Genomic DNA, 23223 nt, shown 5'->3' with positions numbered 1-23223 from the left:
ATATAAAACTTAAATTTATGTCGAAATCATTCCCACCCCCTGCCGCCACCACAAACCACTACCGGAAGTCTCCAAAAGTCACTGTGACCACGAGGCTTTGATATGGCTGTTTTCGGCCATCAATATGGTTGAAAACAGCCATGTCGAAACCTCCCACCGAATCTCTATTTTTTTTTGGGACTCCGACGACTTTCCGACAACGGTACGTGGTGGTTGGCCCACTGTCGACAGTGGTGGTTTGTAATTTTTTTAAATATAAGGGCATTACTGTTCAAAAATTTAATTAAATAAGGGTAAAATTAAAATGGTATATTACCGTAAATTTATTTTAAAATAGGGGCATTATTGTTTAAATTTTTTATTAATAAGAGATAGAATTGTACCAAAAATAAGATTACCTTGGTAATCTTATAATATATAAGAAAATGAAAGTAATCAGATTATCTCCAATATTACCAATAGTAACAACTATTAATAATACAAGATTATCATAATCTTATATTACTTGACAACCAAATATGATAGTTAAGTAATATAAAATGACATAATTCTGATAATCTTTCATTACCTCCGACCAAATACTCCGAACGGATATTTCACCGTGGCTTAAAGTTCAACATAAGAAACAGATTTAGGATTATGCAGATGCATATTGGACATGTGAATTAACAGAAGAGAAAGTCAATGATATTGGAAATGAAATATTTGAGATATGCATGTGAGATGTGACCAAGTTGTGTATATAGGTGATGGCCAGCTAGCTTCAGTTTTGCAGTCCATCCAAGGGATAAGAGCTTACCTTTAATGTCACATGCCTTGCCCACAGTATTTAGACTTTCGGTCTATTCTTTCGTTCCTCACCAACTTTTAGATTTCCAATTATCAAAAACAGTACTCTACAGCTAGACGTTTTAATCATAACATTAATGACTAAAATAATAAATCAATTTGGCTGCCGGCTAGCTGGATTGAACAATAAGTGGGCGATCAGAAATGAAAATGATGGATGGCCTCTTACGTATTGATCATGTTAAGTATTTGTCTCTTGGAACCTCAAATCCAACTAGCATTGCTAGTGACACGTCCAACCCAAATTAAGAGGTATATTTGCCAATCTATGATGAGAGGCTTATTTCTAACTAATTAAAACTCTTAGATGTATTACTTAAGAGATTTTGAGTTTAATTTCTCTCGATTGTTGATAAAAGTGACTACTAAATAGTTATCCAGTTGTTAACTTCAGAACCCTAAGCCTAAAAACCTCCCGTTAAAAAAAAAAGGCTTAATTTAAAGAGTATCCAGATAATATGCTAACAAATAGCAGAATAAGATTATGATTCTAATTCTGATATGATAAACCTTGATTGTCCAATCTATTGGATTTGTATATGAAGTTGGACCGCTAGATTTACTTATAAACTCTTATATAAAGTTAGTTAATGTTAGGTTATTTTCGTTTCAAGCATTGTATTATTTTGAGAGCAAGAGAGTTTTCTGTCCGTCTCTTTCTTTCGGTGTTCGTTAGATTTTCTTGAGTTATATGCGATTCTCTGAACCATCTCTAAATTTGTATGTTTGAGAGTGGATTGATATGCAGGATGAGAAAATTTGCAAAACCTATCCCATCTTCTGATATTCCTCTCAACAGTGTAGATGCAAGACCATCAATTGGCTACCATTATTGTTAAATTGAATTATTCCGAATATTAAAAATTGATAATCACGGGTGAATATCCACAATAGTCATAGTCTAAAATAATCACGGGACCAAGGATTGACTATAGTCGTTGGAAAAGTTTATTTCTCATTAAGTATTTATCAAGCCAATAATCTTTAACTTATTTGTCAGGCTAGTCTTGTCCATATATATATATATATGTATATATATATATATATAACCTTTTATACAAATTTGCACTTATAAAATTTTGATGGCAAAAAATAATTGGGTAAAAGTTTATTTTAAATTAAAAATCACTAAATATTTTTTATCACATAAATTTACAAGGGATAATATATATAAAAAAGTTATAGATATAATATTATCCTATATATAATTAACAAATAATATTATGTTTAAACTTAATTAAATAAATGTTGCGGACATAAATTTTGTATGTACCTGTCGTCATCATTAATATGCATAATCAATGTACCTAATCACATGATTAGACGAGTTTGACAACTCATATTACCAAGGGTGAGTGACCATTTCCCACCCAAAGTTTGCTGTATTATTTTTCACCCCATAAACTTTGAAAAAAAACAATTTTTCACCCATAGTCAATCTCTGTCAATGGATTCTGGTACCTGACAGGGGTAAAAGTATGAGAAGACTATTATACCCTTTACTATTTTACTTTAAAATTTTAACAAAGCTGTATAACTTTTCTCATCCAAACTTTATTAAATATATTTTTCACCCCTAGTTTGGTTTATATTATTTTTAGGATTAATAAATTTAAAAAATAAAGTACGTTATTAAAATAAAATAATCAAAAAAAATTTATAAAATTTGAAAAAAAATTAAAAAACTGAGAACAAAATAGTTGGCCGAAATCTAATTCCCACTTAGCCAAGTGCAAATAAGTCAGAATCGCACCCAGCCGGAGTAGCTAGGTGCAATTCTGGCCAACTATTTTTTCCCAAATTTTCATAATATTTTATTTTTAGATTTTTCTTCTTTTTTACAATATTTCAGTTTCCTTCTTTTAAAAAAAAAAATTATTTTTATATAATTTCATAAAATATTTGCAATTTTAATGCAATTTTGTTTTGTTGTTTTATACAAATTTAATTGACATATATTATTATAGTTTTAAAAAATATATAAAATTTTAAATTTTTTTAGAAACACGCATACTTTAAAAATGAAACCTGGATTGTAATTACAAGAATTGAAGATATGAGTTAAAAGGAATAATTTCTAAGTTGGTGAAAGTAATTTTATGTGTTTTTAATGTAGGGGTGTAAGTAAAATTAACCCTATAATATATATTATAAGAAACGACAAAAATGCCTTTTACTGTTAAAAATAATGTTCAACGATGGTTGAGAATTATTTTTTTCAAAGTTTATGGGTGGCAAAATAAATGTGATTCACTCTCACCAATAACGTGAAACTTTGTCCAGTCATAATATCAGTTAACCACCGCCGACCGTCCTTCTTCCTTCTTAATGACCAACCCCACCAATTCTGTGTTTAATACTTGTCAGTCTCACCAACTCTCTCACGTTCGTGAAAATTCCAGAAGCAATCTTATCAACAACAGTAATAGTAATAAAAAAATGAACAGATAAAAGAAAATGAAAGATCTTTTATCTCTATCTCTTAATACTTTTAAATAATCTTTATTCTCATTATCATATCAATAAAACTTTGATTACAGGAACCGGTTTTTCTTTCTTACATTACATGCAGACATCAAAACGCATTAATTAACAGGCTTAAACGAAGTGAGGTTCTTGAAGTGCTCCCATGGCTTCTCCCACACGAGGGCCTCGTAATTCTTCGCCGTAGTTCCATCTTTCGCTGCCAGTACAAGCCGGTAATTGGTGCCGGAAACCACCTGCGTCTCCCCCTTCACCACCTGCTGGAACTTCAAGTGGGTCTTCGACTGACTGTTGTACTTGCTCACCGCGAACTGCCCGATCTCCACCACGTGCTGGTCTTTGGTGTCCTTTATGGGGCTCCACCCGCCCACCAGAGGGCCTGGACGGAGGGCGGCGGCCGCCATGAGAGGGAGGAGCAGTACGGAGAGGAGAAGATAAGGACAATATTGTTTCATATTGTAACCGTTGAGACTTTTGAGTTGTGTTTGTGTTGAAAACTTGAAATGTGTGTTGAGAATTTGGAGGCATTGTATAATTTATAGAGGAGGATTTTGGGTGATGACGTGTCGTGGGCTAGACGCGGCGGGATTTAATGCTGAGACACCGACATGGTGGGGCCCGTGGCGTATGGTTTGTAACCGTTTGATTTGAAGATGGTTTTACGTTTTGTATGTTTTATAGCCGTTGGATTTGGAGAGCGGAGAAAATAAGGAATGGCTGGTTTACCTTTGAGCATTGCAAATATAATGTGACAAAGGTAGGTAAGGGAAAAACCTCAGGGGGAGGTTTATAGTTTCTAAAACCTGTGGGGAGTAGCAAATATATGATGAAACCTAGGGGAGGTCTCAGAAATTTATAAAGGAAAAAAATTTAAACTTATTTATTAATGGAATAAATATTTAGGTTTCTCCATGAAATTCTTAGATTTCCTTACCTTATTGATGGCTTTACTACATTAACTTCCATATAAGTTAAGCAAGACATAAATCTGTTTCCATTCATAAAAAAACATTTATAATCTTGTTGTACACTATTAATTAAAAACAAGGGTTTATAACAAAAATCCCCCTTAAATTTAAGTAAATTACAAAAAATTCTCTGAAAATCCCCTTGCCGTCAAGTTTTTGGTGTTAAAATAAACTATAATGAGATAATTTCGTGAAGATTTATTAATTTATTATGCTATAAAGTCTAACAGTGAGGAGATTTATATTATTTCTGAAATATTAGGGGAGCATTTGTTATTTGATTAAACTTTAGGGTAGAGAAACCCTTAACCCCTAAAGTCCCTCATATTTGTTGAAAATAAACTTAATTTCCATATTTCTTAAAAAGCAGTTCTTCAGAAAATACTTATAAGTTTTTCTCAAAAGCTTTTTTCTCCCAATGCCTTGCATTGATTCAACAATATAATACTCATCCAAGTATTGATAATTGGTGCATATAGTTTAATCCCTTGTACATCCACTCACAACTCACACACTCAATTTTTGAGACGGGAATCATATTTTTCTCCCAGTAAAAATTAACTCACAATTCAATCTCACAAACTTTCTCTCATAACCTCGACGTAATAGTTTATAATTTATAAGGTCGTAATTGGACAAACGAGACTCGTTACGAGCTGATCAATTATTAACTGTCACAGTTATGAGATTGAGTTGTAAGTCTAATATTACCATTTTTTTCTCGCTTTCTTTTTCTCTTACTCTTTGACCTCTCTCTTGCACTCCATCACCCTTGGAACACCGAGAGATTTTTTTTTTTTTTTTTTTTTTTTGGATGTGTAGTGTACAAATCTCTCAAATTTCTGTCTCCACCAAAATATAAACTACCGAGCAACCTTACAACATCGACAGAGAAACTATAAAAGACACTCATGAAAGACACCCATGAAGGGAGGAGAACAAACCAAAGTGTCCATTATATATGCCTTTTCAAAGTTTGAACAAGCCAAGCAAACTGAAAATTTTAAATATATGTAAACCAGCAAACCAACAACATCACACTACATGCATTCGCTCAGCTCAATAAACAACAATACACATAACAAGTTTTTCTCTCTATTTCCTACATTTTATATATAACAAGTTTTTCTCCCTATTTCCTACATTTTATAATTATCCCACCACAAAATGTAGGAAATAGAGAGAAAAGTGTCTTTCAACTCACAATTTCTTGTGAACTTACCATCACTGAGTTCTCACTAATCGACCTTGATTCTTCCTCCAAATTATAGGTAGTAATTTGTCAGATTCGGGTAAGTTGTTCAGATTGTAACAGCAACTGACCTCAACATAATTTAGGAAAGGCAAATCCTGCTCTAAGCTCTTCAAGTCCAGTTGTAAATATGCCATGTACTTTAAACGTAGACCTTCAAGCTTCCATTTGGAGGTGCTGATACCCTCAGATTCACTTGTAGTACTCATCTGGATCTGGACAGCGTCTACATGTTCAAGACAGAGATATAGCAAACTTGAAAGCTGCTTAGGATTGATCCATTTTGGTAGAGTTTCATGTCGGTAGCGCTTAAGATAAAGCTCCTTAAGACTTGGAGGAGGGGAAAGTCGATCGAGATTCTCAAAAACGCTCTTATCTTTACAATTATCTGCATTAATAACTAAAACCTTAAGTTTCTCAAGCTTTGACAAGACATTGCATTCATATTCCGAGATTTCACTCTTATCATTTATATTCATTCGTAGAACTCTTAATTGCTTTAGGCTCTGGAGCTCAAGAAGTCGACAGCTTTGTCTGTTGGTCTGATTCACTATCTGAAATCCAGAAAGTTCCTGCAGATTTACTAGCTTCTCTAGTCCAAAAGGTAGGTATTGCAGACGACAACAAAATCCTACATCCAGGAGAATCAGCTTCTTCAAATTAGTAGTTGCTGGATCTAGTTTGGCTAAATTATTGCATTCGCTCAAAACCAAAGTTCGGAGATTGCGAAGCTTTCCTATTAAGCACGGCACTTCTTTTAGGTCTACAACTCCACTTAAGTTGAGATATGTTAGGCGTTTAAGTGAACAGATCCATTTAAAGAGATCTTCAAGCGGACTTCTTGTATGTAGATGGGAGAAATCTAGCACCCGTAGCGACCTAAGCAACTTCAAAGTCCTATCAAAGGAAACAGAATCCGAACTCGTATCAGGGGAAGCAGAGTGGCTTGACATCAGTAACAATGCCCTCAACTTTGAACTATTTTTCAATGATTTTGGATCCATGTCACTGGTGAAACCCAACCATCTTGAATCCTCAGTAAATTTCTGGTTGCATTGCTCATCAAAGCTGCCAAACGCCTCATCCTTCGCGATGTCAATGGTCATATCTCGAACCAGATCGTGCATCTTGCAACTATAGATCATCCCATCATAGGCTCGTCGATTCTCAACCTCAATTAGGCATCTACTGGCTAGTTGTGAAAGATATTCATATCCCAATTCAATAGCTGTCTTTCTCTCATCACCCAGAATGAGACCCTCTCCCACCCACCAAAGTACTATTTGTTCAGCATGTATTGTAATGTCTTCAGGGAAAATGGAGAAACACAATAGACATGACTTTAGATGAGCAGGGAGTTCATCGTAGCTCAGTTTAAGAGAAGATGTCACCGAAGCAGTGTCGTCTCCTTTGGTTGCCAATTGGTGAAAATCTTGACAAATCTCTTTCCACTGTCTTGGGGAATCAGCTTTTGGGGCAAGTAAAGCTCCAATTGTCTTGATTGCTAGCGGAAGTCCCCCACATTTCTCCAAGATTTCTCTTCCTTCCTTTTCTAACCCTTCATCGTAGCATCGTCCCCTGCTTCTGGAAAATGCATACTTGCAAAGTAATGACCAACTTTCCTCTTTGTTTAAAGGTCTGGGTTGATGGATCCTTGAGTCCTCGACTCCCATTCTCTTTATAACATCTTCCCTCCTAGATGTGATGATGAAGATACTGCTTTGACAGCATAACCTGCCCCACAAATCTAAATCCACTTTCCAGACATCATCCATGACAATAAGACATTTGTTATCGCTAAGCATTTTTTTAATTTGGGGCAACAGTTCGCGTTTCTCAAATCCAGAGCATTTCATTCCTAACTGTTCCAACATCCCCCTCATAATACGTTGTTCAGTGAAATTTTTAGTCACAGTCACCCAAATCGTCTTATGAAAGTGATGAATTACGTCTTTATCATTGAATAATTTCCGGGCAATGGTAGTTTTGCCCAAACCCCCCATCCCCACAATGCCAACATGGCGAAGTTCCTCATTACTGCTAAGCATCCATCCTTTTATCTTCTCAATATCATTCTCCAACCCAATTATCTCAGATGGGTCATAATATTCCTGCGAGATATTTCTTTTTCCTTGATTGTCTGCTTTATAATCGAGTTTGGCTTCTGCTACCAAATATGTCTGTAAATTAGCCTCCATTTTCTTAATCCGCTCGTTAATATTTTTCAGTTTCTTGCCTGTTTCATACATAAATTTCAATCCACGAGGCGAGAAATTCCTGCTGAAGGCTGATGATCCATGTTTCCGATATTCATCTCTAAGTTGGCAATCTGTAAGTATGTCATCAGCTTCATAAATTAGGTTTCTCATATTACACAGCACCGGCCGGAGAAAATCTCCATGATTCCTGAGGTTGTAAGTTGACAGGAAGGCCTTCATAGGATCAAGCTTTGTCTTCATTTCCTCCAACTGAGCTTTAAAGTCAAGTGCAAACTGGGCTTCATTTTGCAAAGCTTTGAGTACTAGATTTGACGTGCCATTTAGCACAGGCACCATTGCCAAAGCCATGCTTGTATCTGATCTGTGGATTGATGTTCACAAATCATGATAAGCAAATTATATACTCACCCGACAGAAGGAGATATTAAGGAGTTTCTTGCATATAATATTTCTGTCATTGAATTTTAGCAGCTTTTACCTTTCCATCTTCCTATTTATTTTTTTATAAAAAGGAGAATTTGTTTAGTTATATTGCTGAAAAATAACTTGTCTGTAGACTGTAGTAGTATTGAATTCACTATTGTCTCTAATATTATTCAGACCTAACCGCCCTGGTGTTATCATGCATATGATAGATCATATAGATGAACTGATCATAGTTATTCTCCTGAGTTATGGCCCATCATAGAAGTGACTCCTTATAAACTATATGAAAGATTTAAAATGTAGAGAGTTAATAGACTTACCTGAAAATAGCCACCCCTATATTTTAAATCACTAATGGATCTGGATCCGGCAGGAATGGCCAGATTTTTTTGGCCAGATCTATATATATATATAAGTTCTGTTTAGCTAAAATATCTTTTCAACACATAAATAATGATATTTTAGTAGCTTCGGCCATACAGATTTTACCCTCTAAATAATATTTTCCCATTTCAAAGTTCCTCTTTTTTCCCATTCTTCTACCTCTCGAATCAAGTTTATTATCTTTAAGACCATCTCCAATCCATTGCACCAAATTGGTGCAAATTTTGGTGCAAAACATTATTCCATCTCCAACCTACAACACCAAATATTACACCAAAAAGAATATTCTTTTTTTATTTTATTGTAATAATCAACAATTAATCTATTTCACTCATTATTTTTGTATATATTAATTAAATATTGGGAATGATATTTTAATTAAATAATAATTATTTTGAAAATTATACTAATTTAATAACTCTAGTTCTTTTCAATATTTTGATGATCTTACTGGATCTAGAACTAATCTATCGGAATACTAAATTGTTATTTTAATTTATGTTGTATTTTCTTTTAATTTTAATGTTTTTAAATTAGTGTTAATTTTTATTTTGAGTTATTGTAATTTAACATTTGCATTGAATAAAGTTATATTTTTAATTTTTCATCATTTTTTTAATTATATCATTATTATGAATTTATTATTATAAATAATAATCAAATTAAATTAAATACAAATAATCAAATTTGGTGCGATTTTTGATGTAAAATTTAATATTCAAATTAACTTAACAAAATTTAAAAAAACAAAAAAAAGCAAAATCAAAAAAAAGAAAAAACATTTATTAGTGCTACAGTACCACGCCAAAATGGCGTGGCGTTTGGCGTGGGTTGTAGCAACAACCCACGCCATTTTGGTGTTTTTCACGACAAAATGGCGTGAGTTGGAGATGTCCTCAAATTATATATACACACACAAGAACTTAATTAGCAACATAAACTTTGAGAAATACATACCTAAATTTTGCAAGTAGGCCTTGATATAGAGTATGCGAGATTTTCAATCCTGGAAAAATGAAAAAAAGAAAAAGTCTAGAGCGGATGTGGTGAAAACAGAAAACTTGTGCTTGGTTTAGTTCAGGCAAATAGAATACAGAGATCTTAAAAAGGAGAAGAGAGAGATTTACGTTGACTCGGAGAAGTGCAGCTACCTGGAGTTTGTGTGGATCTCTGTTACAGAGAGCAAGCAGTGCCTTGGTAGAATTGTTTGGATCTGTGTAACCGTATGGGTAACGGCCAATGGGTCTAATCCGCTGACAAATTTTTGGAATTGGTCAAAACTTAGAGTGAATAACTTTTTCCGCCTAAAGTTTTCCGCACTTACATTTTCCTACCCATAAACTTTGAAAAAAACATTTTCTCCCATCGCTAAATTCAGACGTTAGTTTTAACAGTAAAAAGGTAATATTGTCAGTTCGCATGTTACATATTTGGAATGCTGCTCCAATGTAGCGCCATTTGTTATACCAATTTGGCGTGAATGAACAGTATTATCCCAAATTTGGTATATCACTATTTATCAGCACTAAATTGGTGTGATATTGTTCATTCAGCCGAATTATTTTTTGTTATAATAATAAATTTATAATAATGATATAATTCAAAAAATGATGAAAAATTGAAAACAAAACTTTATTCAATGTAAATATTAAATTACAATAACTCAAAATAAAAATTAACACTAATTTTCTTACTTGATATAAACAAATCAAGGATATAGAGACTCACCATGTTCTTCGAAATGCATTAATTGATCATTTGTGGGAAGAACATACTAATTCAGAAAATTAAATTACTATCGATATGAAATTTTACTTTTGTATTGTTGTTGTTTTTTTTTTTTTTTTTTTTTTTGATATCATTTTATATTAGATGTAATATTTTTCTATATTAAATGTAATGTTTATTTGATTAAATAAATGCTTGATTTTATTAAATTAGTATAATTTTTAAAGTAATTAGTATTTAATAAAAATATCATTCATGATATTTAATTAATATATATATAAATAATAAGTGAAATAGATTAATTGTTGATTATTGCAATAAAAGAAAAAGAAAGAGAATATTTTAAGAAATATTCTTTTTGGTGTAATATTTGGTCCAGTGGATTGGAGATGCAATAATATTTTACACAAAAAAATTACACTGATTTGGTGCAATGGGTTGGAGATGGTCTTAATGTTACTTACACTCCTAAATTACAAACATATGAAATTACTTAACCAACTTGGAAATTAGCCATTTGAACCTCTATCTTCAATTTCTATAATTACAGATGAGGTTTCACTTTTAAAGTATGTGTTTTTCTAAAAAAATTAAAATTATATATATTATTTTTTAAACTTATAATAATATCTATAAATAAATATTTATAAAACTACAAAACAATGTTTCATTAAAATTGTATATATTTTTTAAAATTATACAAAAAAATAATTTCCAAAAAAAAGATAAGAAAAATCCAAAAATAAAAAATAATGAAAATAAGAAAAAAATAAAAAAAATAATAATAATATCTGTCAGTTAAATATTTATAAAACTAAAAAATAATATTTTATTAAAATTGTGATTATTTTATGAAATTATATATAAATATAATTTTTTTTTTTAAAAACAAAAAATTATGAAAATAAGAAAAAAATTTTAAAAAAATTATAATAATATCTGTCAGTTAAATATTTTAAAACTAAAAAATAATATTTTATTAAAATGTATTTATTTTATGATATTATATACAAAATATAATTTTTTTAAAATAAGAAAACAAATAAAAAGTTTAAAAAAAAACTGACATAAACGAGTTTTGTACTATGTACCCATCACTTCACACCCACTTCATGTACTGTATATTAAAGTAATACTCTCTCTTCCAGGAACATCCATGAGTTTTATTAAGAGAAATATGGCCCAACTTACACATACATAAGGTTTGTCGAAACGATAGTCGGTATTCAGAAGATTCTGAAATGATAAATAGGATCTTTTGTTATGTTTGTTAGTGATTTTCGTTTGATAATAGTGAAAAGACTAGAATACCCTTGAAAGTTTGATATTATAGTTTTTTAAAATTTAAAATTTTTTAAAAAACCCCCTAGGTTTGCTAATTAACTAAATATCCTATATATAAAATTTTAAAAAATAACAAAAACACCCATTGGATCTGTGTTAGAATATTGCGTTACGATACAAACCCGTCGGATCTGTGTCGTAGGAAGTCGATCTGGCATTTTCCAAGGCATCTCCACTCCTGCGTTATTTTGGTGTAAATTTCAACCCCAATAGTGCTTGCTACACCAATTTGGTGCCTGTTACAGTGCTCTGTCAAATGCACCAATTTGGCGTGGCACTGTAGTGGAAGCAAAATTTTTTTAATTTAAATTTTATCATTTAATTTAATTAATTTGATTATTATTTATATTAATATTTATAATAATAATTCATAATATTATATAATTCAAAAAGTGATAAAAAATTAAAAACAAAACTTTATTCAATACAAATATTAAACTACAATAACTCAAATAAAAATTAACACTAATTTAAAAACATTAAAATTAAAAGAAAATACAAACTAAACTAAAATAACAATTTAGTATTTCGGTATATTAGTTCTGGATCCTCTAAGATGGAAGCGCCAACTCCCAAAGTTGAAATTATCATAGATGAAAATATCCGATTTCAAAATTTTCTTGCTTGACATAGACAAATTAAGATACGAAGTTCACCATGCTCTTTGAAATGCATTAATTGATCATTTGTAAGAGAATATACAATTCGGAAAATTAAATTACTATTAATATAGAATTTTACTTTTGTGTTGTTGTTTCTTTTTTTTTTAATATCATTTTATATAGATGTAATGTTTTTCTATATTAAATGTAATGTTTATTTGATTAAATAAATGCTTAATTTTATTAAATTAGTATAATTTTCAAAGTAATTATTATTTAATGAAAATATCATTCCCAATTTAATTAATATATAAAAAAAAATAAATGAAATAGATTAATGTTGATTATTACAATAAAAGAAAAAGAAGAGAATATTATAAGAAATATTTTTTTTGGTGTAATATTAGTGCAGTGGGTTAGAGATGCAGTAGTGTTTCACACAAAAAATCATACCAATTTGGTATGAAACTTGCACCAATAAGGGAATCTTTTCTGTTTCTGATTTTTTGAGTTTCTAATGTTACCAGTTACCTCATATTTTGATGTCGTAATTCAATGGTCATTTGAACCCTTGGATGATGTTCGGGAAGTGATGTGGCATTTTGATGATGTGGCAATTGAGGTGGCATATGCCACGTAGGATGCCATGTCATGAAGTAAAAAAAAAAAATGGTAACTTAAAGTCTTAAACTTTCAGCGTCATTTCGCAATAAATTCAGCCAATTAATCTTATTCTTTCCATAACATTGTCACATCAACTTTTCTTGAAAAAAAAAAAAAAAAAAAACCCAACAGAATTATAAAATACCCATAAAATATGGGATATTATAAGATGGTTATTTTAAATTCATTCATGGGAGGGTGAAATAAGTATTTATAAAAGAATGATCAATTATATTGATGTAAGAAAATCATTGACCTACACGAAATTTATAAATAAGTGATTATCTTATAATGAGCAAGGAATATCCGTTTTTCGGTATATAAGTACATATTTCATACAATTGAGTTTTATTTTAAATTCTTTTTTTTTAATTTAAAAAATAAGAGAAATTAATGAAGATATTAATACTTACGTAATAATGAGATAAGAGCTAATTCTAAACGAATTCATGATTTTTAAATAGTACTGTAGAATCCCCTATCATCACTCTGCTGACAATACAATAAAAAGATGATAGAGAAGTGGAAGAGAGAAGAGAATCTCCAGAAATCGAGAGGAAAGTATGTAAGGAAGAAAAAGAGAAAGAAAGAAAGAAAGAGTCGTTGAACTCAAATGATACATAAGCATAATCATCTATATGACCAAAGGGCCATATGTTTTTAATCTCCTTGCAATAAACAAAAACAAAGCTCTGAAATGAAAAAGATAAACGATACAATATTTCTCATGGATGAGACCGAAACAACCGGAAAGCAGAGAAACCAAGAACCAGATAAATCGAAAAGAGAGAGACAAAGCGGGGAAATGCAATGGGTAAACCGCTTAGATCTTCTCTAGTTCACTCACAACTTCAGACATTTTTGGCCTGAGAGCAGGAGTCTGATCAACGCACCTCATTGCCAAATCAAAGATTGCAACGACTTGCCGCATGTCATAACTTGTTAACTTTTGATCCACCAACCCGGAATAACTTCCTCTATTATGTAACACAGCAGCCTGCATAAACGCAACTATGTCACCCTCAAATGCATATTCATATCTGAAAATTTAATCGGTTGATGTTGACTAAAATGCTATTACCCTTTGTAAAAGAGATTCAGTCTCTTTGTTCCCTTCATCCTTTGAATTACTCTGCCCACTAATTATTTCAATCAGAACAATCCCGTAACTGTAAACATCAGCTTTGTCTGTTATGGATTCCCTCCTTAGCACCTCAGGTGCCATGTATCTGAAACAATAAAAAAGTGATCATAAAGTTTTGAACATCGGCACATACAAATTGTACAATCATTTTATTTGTTCAGTAAGAAACAAAAAATAAATAAATAAAATTATTAAAAAAATGACGCTATGTACTTAATGTGTTACTTACGTAAACCCTGCAGCTATTTTGTGGAGAAAATCATACGGCTCATCCTCGCCATAAAGCATTGCTAGTCCTAAGTCTGATAGCTTAGCGTTAAAATTTTCATCAAGAAGAACTTTACTGGCTTTTATATTTCTATGAAGAATTTTGCCAGTTGCAAGTTCATGTAGATACTCCAGACCCTTTGCTATTCCACGGCAGATCTCAACTCTCCTTTGCCAATCAAGTTGCCGTTGAACATTTGAGTCATCTGCACAGCTTACAACATTTTTATTCTTAATTAAGGGTTACATTTATCAATAAAAATGGCAATATATATCCTTCGACTTCGCTAGTTTTCTTTTTCCTTGCAATGAAATACTTTTCAATCACAATGGGCATGCACCAGATCAATTAGTGGGGCGGCGACACTGACAGACATGGTAAAAGCAGTGATATGTGTTGCAATGGTAATATATTTAACAGATCAATTAGAACACTAACAACTTTATAATTTTTTTTGGATAAATAATGTAAAAAATTCTGAAAATTAGAACACTAAAATCGACAAGTATTTCAGAACCCCAGAAAGCACACATGGTAAACTATTTTGTAACCCAGTGTAAACCAAGAAACTTACCAAACAGGGCTTGTTGAAGCGAGCCGTTTTCCATATATTCGTAGATAATCAAGTAAATTTTCTTTTTTTTGTTAGAACAGACAGCCAATAGCTCCACAAGATTGTCATGTTTCAGCTTTTGGCCCGCATACACTTCATTTGTTATTTGATCAAACTGCTTTGTGTATGGAGGTAACTTCTTTACAGCAACAAGTTTCTCCTGATCCCGGAGTGTAGCCTGCACCAAAACAAAAGACTTGTAATGCTTGTTCATGAACTCAAATAATACAGATGCCCTCTATTTATTATTTATAAATTATCCTGAAAGATTAATTATTCTCCCATCACAAAAAGTACTGAAGAAGTATAATTTACCTTGTAAACCATCTGGCTAATCTCATTCTGAGGGCCGAAATTTCCAGTAGCAACAATCACTTCTTTGAGGGAATATTCTTTGTCTCGGATTTTCACAATGGTGTCTGTAGATATATAGAGAAAAATAAAAACAAATGAATAACTGAATTTGGCACATAAGTCTTCATCAGCTAAAATTCTTCAATGAGAGAGCTATTTGGATTTATTGCGTATAGACTTACTGTTCAACTCTCTGTCTCCCACCCATCCCATTCTCCACATGAAAGCCCATAAAAGAAGCGAAGCTAATGCAAGAGTGGATACAACAGCAATAACAATCACTACTATCCACTTTGTAGATAATACTCCAATTTTGAAGTCTGAATATATAGTGGTAGATAGCAACAAGAACCAAACTGTCAGTATAATAGAAAAAGGAAAATTTGAACAAATTAATGACAGAAGTGCAAGTGTACAATTTTTTACCAGGGGTTACAGATATAGCTGACATCAGAGGTCCATTAAGATTAGGTGGATTATACAGAGATCCTTTGCCAGCCCAGAATAAGCGGATTTCGAGTAGATGATTATCTACTGCAGCTGGGAAATATAAAGGATTCTTGGGATCTTTTTTTATGTTAAAATCCTCCTTTACTCTTGTACCCTGCAACAAAGAGTTCCTTAGCGGATGGCGTTTCTGAAATGTGGCATTTCCAGAAAAAAAAAAAAAAAAAGCACATTACCTGAATATATACATCAAACACACGCTTCCCATTGCTACTGTAGTCTTCATCTTTTGAATATACAATTTCAGCGAATCGGAGTTCCACAGTGTAATTGCCTTTTTGTAAGCAGAAACCATAATATGTCAGAGACTGAGGGCAAATTCGAGCATTTGTATATAAAATTGCCTCAGGAAAAGAAAATCCACATGTTGAGTTCCTTATGTAATCACTGGAATTGGCTGTTTTTGCTAAGAAATTTCCCGAACAAACATAAGCCCAACGCTTTGTTGGATCTACATAGAAAGCTTTTGATGATATATCTGCATCATAATGCTTTCCTTCAATATTTACATCCTCACCACCAGCATTTATAAACAAGGAATGGTCTGCAAAAGCAAGATTGTACGTATAAAATGATTGTTGTAATTCCAATTTTACCCTTTAAAAACAATGTACAGTTCTTTTATATGATCTTTCAAAGTTGATTTGATTTTGAGGGAATTATATTAGAAGGTGGTTTTTGAATAATTTATAAAATTCTAGGGGCGCTTTAAATATTACTCTTGAACTTAGCAACAAATATTTTTTTTCCAAAATGTAGGGGTGGTTTGAGAAATTAACCCCTATAAGACTTATCATCACTCAATAAAATGGATAATTCATTAAACCTCCCAAGGTTTCCCGAATACTAAAACCCTCTCAGTTACCAATAATGACGCAAAGCCCCCCGCTGTCTGTCAAATGTTAACAAAATTCTGTTATAGACTTATAGTTGCTAAAGGAGGGATAAAACAGTTATAACACATACTTGAGGGGGGTTTTAATGTTTGGACGAGCCACGGGGGTTTAAATTATTCCTCTTTTGTTATAGATCAATATTTAATGTCTCACAGATGGTAAAGGATTCTGCGTCATTACGTATATCTAAGAAGGTTTCTTATATTTGGCCAAACCTACGGGGTTTAAATAATTATCCCCTCAATAAAATACAACCTGATTTCTTAAAATTCTATTTTCTTGTTTTTCATATGAAGATATAAACCAAAGTTATTTCAAAATCAAATTAATTCAAGCTTCTTTATATTACAATATTAATTCATGATAGCTGGAGAAGGAACATACATTGGGAATTCGTGCCATTAAAATGGTCATCCAAGACCTTAGGGGGAGTCCTACAGAACACAAGTATACATATTGGTAAGAAAAATAATTTGGAGCTCTTCTAATTGCATAGTATAGAAGAGATGAACGTACATATCATTTGTACTTGGCTTTCTGGTCGTAGCAGCACATGAATAGACAAGTCAAACAATCCAGAAGTTAAATTTGTAGCACATAACAAAATGAATAAGGAGAAAGAGCAGTAAAAACAAGAGAAAAATTCAATATCCTTACCTATTTATCTGTGGACCTCTGCAAGATAACAAATTAAAGAAACTTTGAATTATTTTCCTTATTTTTAATGAATAAGCGAAATATTACAAACTTTTTAAAAATATTGGATACACATGTATCTTTGAAACTTTCGTAAGTGAAGTTTCAAATGCAAGAAGAATTTTTATGCAAGGAAGAGAAACAGGGAAAAAGAGAACGATTGATGCTATTTCCTTACACATTCTTTCCTTGTTCTTCAAAATCGTTATATGAAAAATCCCTGCAAGATAATTATTCATAATGAATGTGAAAATATCTCTTTATATAGTTAACATATAAAATTTCAAAAAAAATTAAGAGTGTGTGAGCATGACATACCTTTCTATGTTTTTCTACAAGGAAAAATTTAGAATACTATAAATTTATTTCACTTTAGAATTTTTTTCTCTCATTTATCTTTACATTAGATATGATTTATAGTTACCACATCAACAATACTAGAGTGATATCATAGACTATCCCAATTCTACTAACTTGGGGGTCAAAGGATTTACGTCAACCAACCCTTATCTTGTATCAACTTCATGAGCTGTCCTATCTGTTACCATGAAGGTTTTCAAAGAAGCTAAGCACTTTCCAGGGAAGTTTGTCAAACTCCGTAAAGGCTGTTGCATATCAGTTCTGTAGAAACATACCAAAAAATCATTGGCATGTTGTCTATCAGAAGGTATATTTACCTCCTTGAATTGGCTTTTACTTTTCTTACACTGTTAGTTTACTTTCCACATTAAAAAAAAAAAAAAAAAAAAATATATATATCAGATATGATAATTATATATATATATCAAATCCTATATGTTTTCCTAAATATAAATGCACTTAACCGGTCGCAAATCTAGCATTTTTGTATAGGGGGGCCTCCACAACTCTGTCATTATTTACTAAACAACTAGTAAAAACTTTAAAAAATCATCAAACCTTAAGCAAAAAATAAATACAATATCAAGAATCTGAGAGAAAAGAATGCAATAACACAATACTTTTCTACTTGAATAAATCCATGGAAAGCAAAATTTTGAGTAAATGTGTTAAGTAAACCTTGAGCAAAACTTTCTTTCAAATTTTTTTTTTTTTTGGCTTCCAAAGATTATAATATAAATTTTCTTACTTTGACCAGATCTAACCTAAGCTAAAGTCAACAAAAACTTAAATCAAGTCAACGTTGCGTTGACTTTTAATATGAATTAATAAAAAAAAAAAAGGATTTTTCTTGATATAAAATAGATAGTAACTCAATTTTCTTTAATTATTTTGAGTAACAGAACGGTGACGTTTGAAATGTAGGAAAATAGTGGGTGAAAGGTGAAAAATAACATCCTTTAAAATATAGTTAAGGTTTTAATTTGGGAAAGCAAGTTCATTCTTAGACACAAAATAAACTCACAAAATCCATGTCTTTTTCTCTCAAATTAGAATAAAAAGCCTTAAAAAAAAAAAATGATTCAACCCTAAAATAAACTAAATTGAAATGAAACAATACATATACCTAATATTGATAAAATAAAAAACAGAGCTAATTGTGACACCTTGAGCTGTGAAAGCTTCAACAATTCTAGTTTTCAAAAGTTTTAAGATCAAATAGTATGACGAAGAGAAAAAGAGAATGAGAGCTTGAAATATATATATTAATAAGATGTGAGCTTGGAATATATATATTAATAATAAGTTTTTTATGTTGGAGTTGTCGACTACTTCAGCATTAATGGGTAACGGAGATGCACTCGGGGGTCCCGCTGCCCGGACAGCGGGCGGGTGCCCCGCTCCCCGGTGAGCGGGCGGGGGTCGCGGGGGCAGCGCCCCCGAGCCCGTAGGCGGTTTTGGGCTTTTCCATGTATAACCGCTGTAGGATTCCTTTTAAGTTATTAATTCCTTTTTGGGTTGGGCTTAGGAATAGGAATTCTTGTAAAACTAGGTTTAATCTCTTAAACCTAGTATATAAACATTCTTTTCTCTTGTTATGGGCGTGAGAACAATTCATTCATTGTAAACGAGAGAGGTGAGGCATATTGCAATAATATTGACTCAGCTGGACGTAGCCTACATTGGGTGAACCAGGGTAAATCGCGCGTATTACATTCTTTGTTTACTGTTTGTTTTGTTTAACTATTATTATTTTGTTCCTGTTGCTTCTCTATTTCGTTCATTTTATAGGCCTAGATACATGTATAATAATTTTCATTTTTAAAAAAATATAAGAGTGAGTCTAGTATATATATTAATAGCAATTTTTGTGGGTTTATATATTGACAATTAAAAAAAAAAAAAAAAAAAAAATTGAGGGTAGGCCCTAGATCTGCCCCTGCACTTAACTATTACAGTTAGTATTGCAAACTTTGATATATACTTAGGAAAAATATCATTATTCAATGCATGCATCTATATGAATTATGAATATTAAGCAACCATTTGTAACCACAGTTATTTAAGTAACAAAGCTGTAAGTAATAATGAGTTAGTCGTAATAACCACCAATGAAGTTTCGGAAAGTGTGTTAGATACTCAATTTAAAAGTACTATACTAAACCACCCTGAAGCTAATATTGTTAAACCTTTTGTAATATAGTAATATGAAATAACTTTTCTGGCCCTAAAATTTATACTTTGGTCTTTAGATAATCTTTCCCATTTTTGGGACGTTGACTATATTTTGGATATATTTTCACTTTCACCCGTTTAATTTATTTTCATGGCGTCAAAGACCCGGGCTGGTATATATAATACCTCAAACTAAGCATCTAATTATCAGTTTATGAAAGGATAATTGTTACAATTAGTCCAATTGATAATTAACGTCCCAAAAATGGGAAAGATTATCTAAGTTGAAGTAAATAAATAGTATGTCATCATATTTCCTGAATAGTATAGAAACGTACCCCATACGTGTTATCGTGCCATTAATCCAGTCAGGGATCTTTCCATTGAGCTTATTTCCTGTAAGTAACCTACGAAGGCAGAAATTCCAACGTAGAGTAGCAAAGCCAATTTATAATATGAACAGGAATAAAATATTTCTGCTCTTCAATGTTTTGGCAAAAAACTGATAAGAAGAGATATAGAATGACGGTCTAAAGAAAGTAATTACATACATTGTTGCTATAGTCAGATTTTCAAAAGAATCTGGGATCCTACCAGTTAAGTTGTTGAAGCTCAAGTCACTGCAATGCACACAAACTTGTTGAGGACGGGCAACGTTAAATAACATTGTAATGAAGATAATTTAGTGAAAATTCATAATAAATTTTAGTTTATCATTAATATTTTGCTGTGGATGTTAAATTTATTTTGCTTTGGTAAGGCGCCAATTATCATAAAATGACATGAATATTTTAAAAACTGAAACGAACCTACTTCTTAGCTATTAGGTTTAAAAAAATATGTATAAATATAAATAAGAGAAGAAAGAAACAGCTTGGAAACAGAGAACAAACAGGTTTTTTAATGATGAATTCCAATTGCCAATATATGATGGGATTTCACCGATAATATTGCAGTTCCTTAGTACTCTGCAGAAAATTGTATCAGATCAAATCGAGTTAAACATTAGCAAATGATAAATATCCAAATGTAATATCAAAATAACCAAGAACAAAATTGATTTCCAGCAATGAAATTAAAGTTTCTAGACCTACATAGACTAAAATTATTATGGACAACATGAAATGAAATGTACACTTACAGAGTTTCTATTCTTGTCAAGTTAGAGGAGATTGGAAAAGCAAAACCGGTGCTTTTAAGATCACTAACTCGTCTGGAATAAACAAAGGCAATCGATAGTATTGAACGTAAGTATAAAGAGTTCGTTTCGCAAATAAGAAATAGTGGAGATAGGATAGTTCTTACAGAATCTCAAGACTTGTCATTTGAAAAATTGTTGAAGGCAGTACTGTAAAATTGTTTCCTAACAAGATCCTGTGACAGTCAGAGAACAGTCCGTCAAAGCAATCCATCCCTCCTAGCAACTTTGATAAGGTGGACTATATGCACCGAAATAAAATATTTCACACCTATTTTAAAGTACAAACTCTAATTTAATTATAGTTTGACTTTTCTCATCAATTCTCTACAAATTCTTTTTGGTTAATTTGCATTGTATTCTCTATTTATTAATACTGATTTTGTGCTAATATTATGAAGGTACGTGATGTGAAAAATCAAAATTTATAAATATTAATTCTAAGGATAATGTTGGCTATCAGGGGGCAGAACCATGTTGTGCCTGGCTAAGCGCGTGCGCACACGCACACACACACACTCAGGGGACAGAACCATGTTGTGGCCTGGCTAAGTTCGCGCGCCCACACACACACACATATAAATTCACCAATTTCATCACACACACACACACACACACATATATATAAATTCATTAATTTCATCACACACACTTATATATATAAATTCATCAATTTCATCCCTACAGATTCATTTTCTCCCCCTCAATTTTGAATTTAACTCTTTAGCCCCCCATAAATTTATTAAATTATCCTTTAATTTTAAAGTAGCCATAGCCCTCTCATTCATTGAAAGTTACTTTTTGCCCCCTCAAGAATAAATTTCCTACACGCCTCCACACAAGTTTTGAGAAAAGGAAGAGAAGCATGTAAAGCTTTGAGAGTCCAAAGTACAAACTTTATGTTAATACACCATTCTTTTAGTATATTAGTTCTAGTTTGTTTTGAAATTATTGTTTAACGTATTTAAGTTAGCATAAAAATGCTAGAAATAGCTTGTTTCTCTGTGTAAGCACGGTTGCTTTTTATAAGGTTCAAACCCTAATTCGAGTAATTATTGGATAACAAAATCCTTTTGAGATTTTTTGAATAATAAAAACCCTTTCAGATTTTTGAAATAAAAAACACAGCAAAAAAACAACTCAGTAAATATACATTAATTCATAATAGTGTAAGTTTAACAACACATTTATGGTTTATTAACAGTAGAGGGAATTTTGTTAATTTATAAACCTTAAGGGGATTTGAAGTATTCCATCAAACTTCAGGGATCGATATCTTTTAACTCTTTTAATTATTATAAAAAGATGAAAATGCACATAGGCAATTAGTTTTAACGGCTTCTTATAAACCTTAGGTATCATTGACGAACTCTAGAATTACATGTACCAATACTAATTTATTAAGAAATGCATATTATACAGCTTACAGTCTCGTGAGATTAGTCCAGCTCGCGATGAAGTGGGGAATCAGCCCACTCATATAATTCCCACCTACCCCGCTGCATTGACAATCAAGTTTCTAAGTTGTTAATAGACTTCAAAACATGGCTATAACTTACAAGACTACAACACGAATAGGAAAAATAAAACTTGTTAAAATTAATTAAATGGATGGGGCACTTACAACTCCTCCAAACTCGCAAGTTGTTCATACTCCTTCGGCACTTCCCCAGTTAAATAGTTGGATGTCACCGAACTGCAATCACAAAGCAATTGCTTCTAATAGAAAGTCATCTCTTATTTTATTCACTAATCATTATACTAGATTCAAAACAGAAAAAAAAAAGATTTCACTTAATTAACATTCCTCTTTCTTTCTGTCGGTCTTGTTCAACTAGATATATACTTACAGATCTTGAAGATTACTCATCTTTCCAAGTTCTTTTGGAAGTGTACCGTTCAGTTCATTATCATCCAAATACCTATTTTTATTTTTAGAACAAATAGCTGGAGTTATTTCATTTGGAGAAAGAATCATTTAAGATTTGAAGCAGAGTGATCGAAGAAAGATTACATACAAAATCTCAAGTCGAGAAAGCTCTCCAAGTTCGGGAGGAATTGCACCTGATAACTTGTTAGACGATAAATCTCTG

General features: G+C 31.8%; 3 protein-coding genes and 1 long non-coding RNA gene across 4 annotated transcripts; all 4 read right to left on the bottom strand.

The window, feature by feature from the left end:
* Window positions 1-3325: 3325 nt before the first annotated feature.
* On the bottom strand, window positions 3326-3823 carry LOC116127161 (cysteine proteinase inhibitor 5-like). The gene has a single exon (XM_031412819.1). The coding sequence runs from the start codon at window positions 3786-3788 to the stop codon at window positions 3435-3437; it is 354 nt and encodes a 117-aa protein (XP_031268679.1). The 5' UTR covers window positions 3789-3823; the 3' UTR covers window positions 3326-3434.
* Window positions 3824-5525: 1702 nt separating this feature from the next.
* On the bottom strand, window positions 5526-8120 carry LOC116127109 (disease resistance RPP13-like protein 4). The gene has a single exon (XM_031412778.1). The coding sequence runs from the start codon at window positions 8118-8120 to the stop codon at window positions 5526-5528; it is 2595 nt and encodes an 864-aa protein (XP_031268638.1).
* A 5611-nt stretch (window positions 8121-13731) lies between these two features.
* On the bottom strand, window positions 13732-18011 carry LOC116127108 (probable LRR receptor-like serine/threonine-protein kinase At1g53430). The gene is made up of 11 exons (XM_031412777.1): window positions 17943-18011; window positions 17716-17729; window positions 17086-17135; window positions 15982-16349; window positions 15725-15902; window positions 15481-15618; window positions 15260-15363; window positions 14906-15122; window positions 14293-14536; window positions 14001-14148; window positions 13732-13916 (listed from the first exon to the last, which is right to left on the bottom strand). The coding sequence occupies exons 1-11, from the start codon at window positions 18009-18011 to the stop codon at window positions 13743-13745; spliced, it is 1704 nt and encodes a 567-aa protein (XP_031268637.1). The 3' UTR covers window positions 13732-13742.
* A 2504-nt stretch (window positions 18012-20515) lies between these two features.
* On the bottom strand, window positions 20516-21188 carry LOC116127075. The gene is made up of 3 exons (XR_004127572.1): window positions 21074-21188; window positions 20826-20900; window positions 20516-20552 (listed from the first exon to the last, which is right to left on the bottom strand). It is a non-coding gene; the product is annotated as an uncharacterized LOC116127075 (long non-coding RNA).
* Between the last annotated feature and the right edge of the window lie 2035 nt (window positions 21189-23223).

Source organism: Pistacia vera, unplaced genomic scaffold (assembly GCF_008641045.1).
Source record: "Pistacia vera cultivar Batoury unplaced genomic scaffold, PisVer_v2 Contig189, whole genome shotgun sequence".
Lineage (NCBI taxonomy): Eukaryota > Viridiplantae > Streptophyta > Magnoliopsida > Sapindales > Anacardiaceae > Pistacia > Pistacia vera.
This window is presented reverse-complemented; position numbering and strand designations above follow the sequence as displayed.